Source organism: Emydura macquarii, unplaced genomic scaffold (genome assembly GCF_026122565.2).
Source record: "Emydura macquarii macquarii isolate MOO-44397 ecotype Brisbane River unplaced genomic scaffold, CSIRO-AGI_Emac_v2 contig_2897, whole genome shotgun sequence".
Taxonomy (NCBI): Eukaryota; Metazoa; Chordata; order Testudines; family Chelidae; genus Emydura; species Emydura macquarii.
The window spans coordinates 40,947,940-40,959,767 of NW_027133034.1; the positions used below are offsets into that span (position 1 = coordinate 40,947,940).

The 11,828-nt window shown below is 34.4% G+C and overlaps 1 protein-coding gene across 1 annotated transcript in view; it reads left to right on the forward strand.

Annotated features, from left to right (window-relative positions):
• The window catches only part of TMEM161B (transmembrane protein 161B), a 69,356-nt gene extending 60,865 nt beyond the window's left edge, over nucleotides 1-8,491 (forward strand). Inside the window, exons 11-12 of the mRNA XM_067568541.1 lie at nucleotides 2,364-2,460; nucleotides 3,210-8,491. Coding sequence (XP_067424642.1) covers nucleotides 2,364-2,460; nucleotides 3,210-3,487 — 375 coding nt within the window. The 3' untranslated portion in view covers nucleotides 3,488-8,491. The remainder of the gene's footprint in view (nucleotides 1-2,363; nucleotides 2,461-3,209) is intronic.
• Nucleotides 8,492-11,828: the final 3,337 nt, after the last annotated feature.

Below are 11,828 nucleotides of genomic sequence, written 5' to 3' on the forward strand. Positions count from 1 at the left end.
ACTGAGAGGTTTCTTGAGTATAAGGAAAGAAGGCTATCATTGCAAGGGGAAAAACCCCTCAAACCCAGGAAATGCAGCACAGCCCCTCAAACCCACACAGCACAGCCACACAAGCTTAAGTCTGCCGCCTTTGTGCCCTACCCTAAGGAGTCCCTACAGGAAATCACAGCACTGTACCTATTTCAACCATTCTGTCCATCATAATTTCTGGCAATCAGCTGCTATATTTCCCAGATGAGTGGTGTTACACAGACTTTTGTGAAAGGCTGTGGCTTGCATGAATGAGTGGTGATTTGGAGTTGTGGTGGGCACAGAGAAAATGGGAGACTTTGTTAGGAGAAGCAGGTGCTGTTATAATCCCACTTCCACAGAGACAAAGGTAAGGTTGTATGGCTGTATAATATGCTAAATCTGGAGAATCCTTGAACTATGAAAGGAACTACATCCATTTTATACTATGTATTTGTAAGAGGTTTTTTGTTTTTAATTTTAAAGAGCTGAATGATAGGGCAGTTTTGTAAAAGTGTCACATGTACTAGTCTGGACACACAACTACTTGTCCAACTTGTTACCATGTTAACAGTGAATAACCATTTTTTTTAGCAGTCAGATTACTATGGGCAAATGGGAGTGTAGAAATTTGTAAGACCACTGTGCTGCAATTTGGGATGTGTAGGCTCATTTTGCAGACAAGTACTCAGTACACCTTGGTGCAGCATGTTAGTCAGTTCCATGGGAGGTGTGGTAAGGAAAGTGTCATGTAGCAGAAAAACGCTGCTGTCTGTTTCAGGTTTTTCAATAATCGTACCCAAGACTGACTATTAGTGTAGTATCTATGCCATCAGCAAAATATTAAGCAATGACCATAAGCAGGCTTAGAAGGGATTCTTGGCCCATAATTTTAGTCAGAAACATGGTGACTTATATGGGGCTTCAGGATGGAATTGGATTTATTCACAAGGTTCTTCTCACAGTGATCAATACAGAATCATTCCAGTGTCACTGTTAGGAACCTCGATATGTTCTCTTTAATCAACATCTTTCTCTGCCCATATTTAACATGTTAACACCTTCTAAATATCTCCGTTAACTATAAGTTTTGTAATTTTCATACAGCAAAAGCTTGTTCCATACAATGCCCTCCAATTAAGTCTTCAAAAATCCTCCTTTTCAGTCAGCCCAGAGCCACCAAACAAAACCAATTTTTGTTTTATTTTATGTTTGTGTATCATGCCCACTGTTTCTGGTCTTCTGTTGCTGTGACCACAAACCATCCTTCCAAACCTTTTTCTTTATTGGTTGCTACTTTTCTGTTTGCTCCTTTTGTTCGTATTCTGTCAATCATCTTATGCTTATTATGCTTTGGTTCCTTGGTCGTGGTTTCTCTTCTGTACACAGTATTTCGGAACTTTCTTCCCCATACTTTCTTTTTTGACACTTTTCCATCTCAAAACCCTTCCCTCCCTTTTAGTGCTATTTTTAAGAATTCCATGCCTCTTCATCCTCTATGCAAGACCTTTTATTCTCATTTTAAGATGTGCAGTTGACTTTTTCATTGCTGACTTTTGTTTTTTGACTTTGTCCTCTTGTTTCCCCAGCCCTTTGAATCAACTGTTTATATAAATATTTAATGTAACAGTACTGATTAGGATAGGAGGTCCTGCTCCTTGTGAAAAAATAAAATTTAAAATTTGATTCCAGTATAATCTAAATCTGAAGAGAAAATCCTTTAAGTGAACTTTACTAACAAGCTAAGTTAACCAGGGAGCTTCTATTTGTATTTCTTATTTTTCTACCCATCTTCATTTAGTAATATCTCATATTGTTAAACAAAAACACCTAAATCCCATTTTCCAAAAGTGCCATAGAAACTTTGGAGCCAAAGTCTTATTGAAAGACAATGGGACTTAGGCAAGTGGGCTTCTGTGTCACTCAGACACTTTTAAAAATGTTTATCCAAAGTACATTAGCTTTGAGACTATTTTTAACAAACTTTTAGTGTATTGAAATACGGATCATTGAATTATAGTATTTTGTTTAGAAAAAGTGAGGTGAATATTTCCTTACAAAAGGCAGAGTAAATGAAAAAACAAAGAGCTCATTAATTTATAGCTAAGTATTCTGAAACTTTTATTAAGTCGGAAATTCTTCATGAAATGTCTTTTGACAACAGTACTTTAGACACTAAAAATCTGATGGGAAAATCTTCAGAATGTAGCTTCTCTCATAAGGATCGCATTTCTTTAAGCCACTCAGTTTTACTGACAATTGAATTTAAATATTTGCTATGATCATTCATAATGTCAGCTGTATTAAGATTTTTTTGCACACTAAGTCACTTATGAGGATTTTGTTGGTTTCAGGTGGCCCGAGTATTTTATTACCTTTGTGTAATTGCATTGCAGTATGTGGCACCTCTGGTAATGCTGCTTCATACAACTCTGCTTTTGAAAACACTAGGTAAGCAAAATTTGATAAATGAGAACTGTGTGTTTCCTAAATTTCTTTCTAGTCCTATTATGAAAGACTTTTTTTATCATTTTGTATCTATTAAAGAGAACTAGAAAACATGTGTAATCAATAATATACAGAGATGCTTTCTTGTTATTTAAAACAGTAACTTTAAGACTTGCTCTATCTTATTTCTGATTTTAAGACACCTGTTAACCAGATGTTAATGTCTATTTTTGATTGATATTCCAACAGGTGAGCTGTTTAGTATAATAAACAGTGTAAGATGTTTTAATGAAGCATGGATCTTTTTGTTAGCTTTTTACATTTTATAAACAATCAGTTATTCTTTTTACAGATACCATTTTACGGAAATCTGTTAACAATCTAAAATTAATTTGTCTTAAAACTACATTCTTGAACACAATTTGTAAACTTGAGGCATGAGCTTTGTTCTAGTAATCTTCTTCATATGGCTGATGTAAAGGTACTATAATTTTGTTCTAGTATTAATAAAAGAATAGAGCAACACCAGACCTCCTTCTCAGGAAGGATATGTCTTTCCCAGTCTTCCCAGATCTACTGTAGTGAAATTAGGGAGTTGTCATCAGGCACATTGCAATTCTATATTTAGAAGGTTTATAATAAGAATTTTCTATTTCTAATATGTCTAGTCTACTGCTGTTATATTTATAGACTTGACCAAAGTAAAAGGAATTGGAATCTAGTTGCTTCATTTATTACCTTACTTTTAACAGGTAATTATTCTTGGGGCATCTATCCAGAATCTAGCTCTGACTTTCCAATGGAGAACAGTCCACTCCCCAATTCAGTTTATTCTGAGTCTCCATCTGCCGATGGAAAGATGAAGGTAACTGTAGTACAAATAACAATGGCATTGGGCAGCCTAAAGAACATTTTCACTCCTCTCCTATTCCGAGGACTCCTGTCTTTTCTGACCTGGTGGATTGCTGCTTGCCTCTTTTCCACAAGCCTTTTTGGGCTTTTCTATCACCAGTATCTGACTGTGGCATGAACTAATCAGCTCACAAAGCGCATCTTTGAAGTTAAACTCTGGGTTCAAACCCATTTACTCCAGAGTGGCTGAAGAAAAAATGGAAGAATGCATATGTGAAGAACAAATACATATCGAATTTTATTCTTAAATGCTTCCTCTGTATTCTCAGGGTGAATATTGTTATGCTTAAAATCACAAGTGGGTTTAACTTTTGTTACCAAATGGTAGGTAACTAACTGCTGAATTATGGTATTGGAACTGTGACTAATCTTTTGGTGTGGCTGATATTGGAGGGCTAGTTAAGGTGCCTGTGAGTACCTTTCTTTCCATTAACACTGAGCTGCCCTCAAAATTTTGTATATTACTTCAGTCATTGACTGATGACTTTTAGTGGTATTGAGGTACAGAAAACACTAATGGTGGTTGCCTAGTTAAACAGTCTTGAAACTGAGCCATACAGTGGGGAGAGAAAATAATTTCTGTTGGAACTATATTGATCACTTTTTCTGTGTGAAAAGCGAAACAATTCAACAGGACAGAAGAAATACTGTATATTACAGTAAAGGAAGCGGTATAATTTAATTTAGATTAGGAACAAATGCGTGGACTCAGCAAGTATTGCTGCCTAAGAAATGCAGGAATGCTCATGCTGTAAGAGGAATATTATAAAAATATATATCGTCTCAATCCCTGCAGTCATTTTAAAGTAATGAATGGCTATTTAAACCCTTGCAAGTACAGTATTGGTGCTACTGTTGATCCACAAATTCCATTTGGGTCTTTTTAAATTTCATTTTTCCAAGTAATGATAAATTCCATTGAATTCACAAAATGATTGGAGTAGATTATCAACACTGATAACTGTTTAAAAAGAATAACTATAATCCTGCTGACTGAGTGTATCTGTGTGTAAGTAAATATAAAAATATATATTATATATTAGATATATAATATATATGGAGTCTATACAAAGAAATATTGAATTTTTCAGTTACTGAATGTATGTTACAGGGCAGTGGGACTGGGACATATATGTATCTAATCAGTTCAAGATTCTTTTTTGAATGAAAATTAAATTTTTTTTGAAAGTTCAGCTGAAAGGGCTATTCATTTTTGCTGCCTCTACAAAGGTACTTAACTTTATTAAAGAACCTTTGCTATTTTGTTGAAAGAGATTCACCCAGAAGTTGTTACTCTTATCTTTCCTGCTGCTCTGTGTGATCTTTGTTTGTTAGTCTGAGTTACCCTGCTGATGTGGAAATAGTGAACATTTTTTAGTCTCAGAAATATAGTTTCTGTACACTAATTTTAAAACCGATAGAGCAAAGAGGAGTAAAATGTTAATTTGACAAGTTTTTCTTTAATTTGAATAAAAAATCCTAAATAGAACATGTTTAGAAACAAACTAGAATGACAAGATTTTTCTTTTGTTTTGTGTGTACTGCAATCAGAAATGCAGGATTGGGAATTAATGTGGGGCAGCTATTTTAAAAATTTTACTAAAAAAAGTGTACTGCAGAAAGGTATCTGTATGAGAAATTAATATTAGCTATACATAGAAAATATGGGTAACTCTTTTGGGTGGCTTTGAATTATTTGTGTAAAACTTGGAATATAGTAAGTATTTAGAAATGGAAAAACTGTTACAAATGCTTAATTTGAATTTTGTAAATCCGTACACACACACACCTTATTAAATATCCTGAAAAACCTCTTAGGTTTAAAAAACTATTAGGAAAAACTGCCAGTTACAGTGGGGGGTATAGTACTTTATAGGTAACAGAGCTGTAAACTTCATTTGTAACCTAATTTTTAATAATTGATAGGGTGTCCACTATCTGAATAGCCTAAAGAATATTTGGCTTCATAGATTCAAAACCTGAAACATTCCTATGAGAAATGCCCGTTAAGATTAATAAAATGTGATCGATAGGTCCAGCAATACTGGATAGGTCCATTTGCTGGGTGCGTGTTGTATATGATTAGCAATGGAAAGATAAAAGTGGCCTTTAAATGTCATGATTAGATTTCCAAAGTTAATGCTCCGTTAAGAGAAAAAAATCACATCTCTTAGTAGCATTGTTTCATTCTGACTGCAAACTCAGCATGAGACTTTGTATTGATCTATATCAAGAAGCTATCATTGCAACCTGAAGAGTAGCAATGAAATTTAGATTCTGAAGGATACTTAAAGACCTGCATTTTTATTAATTAATAAAATTTCCATCTCCATAAATTTCTGTTGTCGTTGCTTAGAACTGAAAATTAACAGCAATTATAAGAAGATTTTTTTTATATATAAAAGACATAAGAATTATAAAAGATAACTAAGTAATTTTTAATGTGGTTGGGTTTTATAGAGCTGTTAACAAGTGTCAGCTGTCTTACTTTTCAGAAATAACACTGACCAAACTGATACACCTGGAGAACTGACATTAATACATTTTCCTATCTGTGCTCTCATTATCATTTCTAGCCATTGCCTCTTCAATGTTGCATCCAATTCTGTGTTTGGCTATGGGTGGAAGATGGTCTCCCTTCAGTAACTTTCATTCACTTAGATCCTGCACAATCCAGGGGATTTTCTGTACCAAATCTATGTAGATCAGAAAACCTTTCTGATATGGGGAGCTGGACAAAGAAGGGGAAAAAGGACAGTACTATGGTGTTGAGTATGGTGTAAAACATATGTTGTCTATTATTCACCTGTAGCTGAATGGCACCTTCATGAGCAAATGCATAATGTGTCTTATGTTTCATCTTAAATCATTTGTAGTTTTTCTCTTGTGTATTTGTCTACCTTGCTCAGCAATGACCTGCAGAGGAAAAAAGCTTGTACTCTTTTTAGTTGTTGCATCTTTATTATGTAGACAGAAGGCTTATGGAGTATGTACATTGGCAGGAGTTAACCTTATTTTTTTTAAATGTAAGGTTTTGTTAGTTTTCTCTTGGAGAATTCTGTGGACACTGGAGAGAACTAACAGGTTTCAGAAATATAAAGCAAGTAAAACCTGACAGAGAGGAAAAGCAGTTTTTAGTCAGACTATTTAAAATGTTGTGACTCTCTTCATGAATACCAAAAACCTCTTATTTCCCAGTTCTTTTTCTCAGAAATAGGTAAAGATTCAACAGCCCTGTCCATTCAGTTAAGATGATGTGGCTTGTGAACTTGAGGACTTGACTAAAGGTATAGTTTTTAAACCAATTTGGTTAAACTGGTGGAAGTTTGTCTTATTTTGGTTTAGCTTGATCTGTTTATTTTTAACGAGATTAAACTGAACTGGAATAAGGATAGCAAACCACAAACTTGCCCCAGTTCAACTAAAATAGTTTAAACTAACATCTTTAACTAAATTGGTGGGAGTCTGTGTCTTGACCAGGCTTGAGACCTCTGAGTTCTCATAAAAAAGTAGGGAAGACCAGAGATGATATTCCTGATGGGAACTATTTTAAGATTAGAAATATTTTTTTATACATCATAGGAAAGGAGAAAATGTCATAAACCCATATTTTTCACTTTGCAAGTGCCTTTAGGGCTGTGCTATCATAATGTAGATATTTCAACAATTGTAGAGGTCTTAGGGATTTGCAGCCACAAATTCTGTATCCTCTTCTTTTACCTCTTTTTTGCATAAGAATCAACAGGTACAACAAAGAAAAAGGACATGTGGTATTAGTGAGAGGATGAGCAGCATTTTATGAAAGAGGAGCTGCCTTAGAAGATTCACTGCTCAAACCCATTCTTACATAATAGCTATTCTTTAGTCAAAGGAGATGGAGAACTTGTGAACACGGAGCCATTTATGCCCTAATTAAAAAGGTAAACTCACCTGTAAGCTGGCACTGTGCCATCAAGATACATGTTAGCTGTCAAAACCACGGCGCTCAACTTCTGAGTATATATCTGGTTATTGAATACAGAAATCCCAGCTAACCTCATCCCAACAGCTGTGTCTTTAAGTCAGCCACCTATGGGTACAAAATGCACCATTGCTAATTGTTGTCTTAGGTTTAATATTTTAAAAAATAAACTTGTCACAATGAAAATTGTTTATCCTCATAGATATACCATAGTAATTCCATAAAATGGAAGCCTTTACACCTTTTTATTCTCAAAGACCTTAGTGTTACACTTTTCCTTTTTAAACATTAGTTCACTAAACTTCATGTTATGTCAGCCAAATAGCCCCTGAATTTAGCCCAGCACATAGTCTATTGCCGTTGCTCTTTTCCCTTCAAAGCTACTAAACATTTTATTCAAGCCTGAAGAACAAAGTGCACAGTAAACATAGAAATCATGAATGAAAATATTCAGGCCAAAGGAAATGAAGTGTTTTATCTTAACGAAATGTTCCTAAGCCAAAGTGGGATCTTAATAAGACAGCAGTTTTCTAATGTTCTAAATGTTAAGATGAACATTTACTATAGTATAACAAATAGGTAAGACTGTTATTTTAATAATCTACATCTTAAGAATCTTAAATCTTCAAAAGAAGAATTAAGGGCAAAATCTTGGCCTCTCTGATACTTACTCTGGAGAGTACAAATGCTACAGAAGTATTAGCTGCTCTCTTGTTGGGCAAGATGGCTCAGGGCAGTTAGTCGTGCTACACGTGGTGTGGGCATTGCTTCTGCTTCGAAAAGGAGCAGCATGCTCCCTGGTAGTGGCAACATACTGCTGGGAGCCTGTGGGGTGGTACTTAGTTCTCATTTCCAGTGCTAGGTTGGAATGCCATCCGGTTGCTGTGCAGGTGGGAGTGGGTGGATGGATGGGAGAAGCCTCCATAGGTGGTTCTTACAAGCCTACCCACATTAGAGCAAAATCGTGTTTGGTGCAAAGCTTCCTTTTACAAGGAAGCTTAAATTGCATTTTTTCATAAAGCGTGTAACTTTTGCGGCTATTTGCTGAAGCCCAGAGAAAGGTAAACCACAATCCAAATCCTTTTTGAAATCTCCCATTATTGGTTGACAGGAGAAGCATTTTTTTAGAGCCTGTGTGTGTGTGTGTGTGTGTGTGTGTGTGTGTGTGTGTGTGTGTGTGTGTGTGTGTGTGTGTGTGTGTGTGTGTGTGTGTGTGTGTGTGTGTGTGTGTATAGATAGATAGATATATTTTTTATACCTTTGTTGTAACAGTGTTTTTAATGCAAATTAAATAATTTATTTGTAATCCTGATGCCATGGATCATGAAGATAAAAATAAGGACACTGCCTCCAATTAGATCAAATGTTTCTACATGTTGATTCTTTTTTAAACCTGATGTCCAAATTGATGAATTTATAACAAGTATGCAATTTTATATTTAAGAAAAGCTTGCTGTCAGTCGGTAAATATCAAACAGTTCTTTAGGTTCAGACTCCCATTATTCAAAATCAGGGAAGAGAAGAAGTTGAGATCTGCAATCTCTCTTAAAAACACAGTATGTTCATGACTTTGCTAGTATTAAACCTCTAGCATTTAAAGAAGCAACTTTTTCAAAAGCCTTATTGGTTGGCCATTTTCAGTTACTTTATATCATAGTTCTGTTGTATTGTTTAAACCTGACTTATGTTTTGTGCTTATAAAATCAAGTATTGCCCTAATTTTCAGTATTCTCTGTAACTTTGTTTACCTCTACGTACTATAGTCTTACATACGTCAAAAGCAGATGGATATTCACAATATTTTTCATAAAAGGTAGAACTAAGAAAAGTGCACCAAAAATTTCATTTTGTAAATCTGATTCTTACACGTGTAACAGTATGCCAACAAATAATTTTTCTCCTGTTTCTGGTTTTCCCGTCTTAACTCATGCCCATATTCCATTTTTAATTACCTTACGTTGTTAACTATCTTGCATAATTTGAGTAGATAAACATTTTCAAGAACAAGATAAGTGGGAGAATGCTTATCTGTGGCAGGAATAGTGGGGAGGGGAGGCAACCCTTTTATCCTAGTGTATCATTCTCCTTTAAATATAAGCAAATATTTTTACTTAATGCTATTACATTATTTAGGCCCAGAATTTCACTAAAATTAAAATTGTTGTAAACTGTACAAACTGTAAATTACTGTACAGGTCTCGACTATAAATGTTTTAAAAATCTATCATTGTTATTGGGAACTTTATATATAAAATATTAATTTTAACCTCAATTCTTGCTACTGAGAGCTTTTGTTAACAAAGGGTACATAGATGAAGACATCCTGTTCGTAGAACTATGTTGGCGTTGACAACATCGATGCTTAGAAAGCAAATTAACTGTAACTGATTGGCAAATACTGATTTTTATCTCACGTTCACAATGGAAAAGGTCAAACCTTTCAGGAAATTTCCAAGCCCCCTCTCTTTAAAGTAGGTTTTCAAAAAATTCCCACTTACTTTGAGTTCCATCAGCCTTTGCAAGATTGAGCGCCTTCATTTTGATTGTCTACCAGCTATCACCGTATTGATTAGATCTGCTCTGAGCAAAGTTACGTGACTTGGTACTTTAAAACCAGGCACACCTACACTCTACCGCAGAGTTGGAAAAAGCTGCATCATTTTTTAAAAATAAAAAAGTTTGTAAGGGTACAATATTACCAACAATATCTAAACAAAGAACAAACTCCTTCCTCTGTGCATGAGAAATGTTACTGAAGTGCCTGAATCTGGACATTCTAGAGCAGATACTAGAAATGACATTTTCAAATAGACATATTTTTTAAAGTTGTGCATATGCCTTGTGCTGTTCTTGGTAGATATACATACCTAGAAGATTTCCTTTAAGAAAATGCAGACTGTGGGCTAGTCCTTAAAAAACTTCCTATGGGAATTTATTTTTAACTCATTTATATATGTATGTGCATATGTATAGATGAATAATGTGGAAAAATAAATTCTCATGGCCAATGTTTTTGTACATATATACATTTTATTTCTAATAAGTTTATTTTGCTTTTATCATATAAATATTCTAAGAATTCTGCCCTCCTTTTACTGTATTTATAAGAACACCTCAGTTCCTCCAACACTTCCACACTTTTTCCATACTTGAGATGGAAGAAATTACAATTCTACAATATTGGAACTGTCTACTGCAATAGAAAAGTTGACTTTGAAAGAAGTATGTAGTAACTGCTTTGCTACAAGTTTGTAGCTTAAGCTCCAGCCCTTCCAAAGACTTATATTTTTAACCTGATCTCATTGGGACTATTCATGTGCTTAAAGTTTAGCAAGTGTTTAAACTTTTGCAGGACTCTGGAACATTAATGAGATCAAAGCTAGGGTACAAAAGAGCAGTAATAATACGGATGTATGGGGCTCAATATAGTGGATCCAAAACAGGAGACCAATGTTAATTGTTGTACAGTTTTACATTTTGTATTTTTAACAGCAGCCTTGTGTACTACAGAATACTTTTGTTAGGACAGTGGGCTGCTAGCTTAATTTTTTTATTTTTTATTTTAGAAGAACTAGCATGCTCTAAATTTTAAGATTAAAAAAAAATCTATCAAACGTTATTAGGCTGATTCAGCAGAAAAAATGACAAAATAAACTTTATTAGATGCTTAGTCTTGAGGTAATTATTCTGCATGTTACATGTAAAGTGCTTGTAAATTGATCTGTTTGCATTGAATTAAGTCTGTACCAAAGGAAGCATTCCTTAAAGGAAGCCTTATAGTGTCTTGAGCTTTTAGCTCTAAAAAGTGGTTTTTGCAATTAGTATAATATTTAATGTATATAGTACATGGTTTGGGGAAAACTTGTTCCAATAAGCTACTATACATTAGTTTTTTTACACTGTGTGTAAGAGATCATGTTGCTTAGTGCTGCTAATGGTTTGCTGGAGAATTGGAGAATTAAAGAATTTTGTCTTGTTTGAAAAGTGTTAGCATGTGTCAGGCAGCAGTTTCATAATGTTCATGAAAATAAATAGCTTGCTGTAATATCTTTAAAAAAATTTTGATGTTAATTTAATAAAATATTGAGAAATACAAACATTATGCTTTTTTTTTTTTTTTTTTAACTCCCCTGTCATTGTTCAGTGGAAAATTTATAATTTACCTTTGTGGTTGATTATACATAAAATAAAATTATGTACTAAAACAGAATGTATACTGACTAAATACTAGTGGGGTTAACACAGTAACTGCAGAAAAAGCTGTTGACAAACTTCTGTACATAAACTTGCTTCAATCAATCTTGTTTGGATTGTCATTACCAGGGTTATTGTGAAGGCCAAAAGTATAACTGGGTTCAAAAAAAGAATTGATTAAATTCATGGAAGTTAGGTCTAGCAATGGCTAATAGCCAAGATGGTCAGGGACACAATCCCATGCTCTGGGTGTGTGACTGCCAGAAGCTGGGACTGGACAATAGGGGGATGATTATTCAATAAA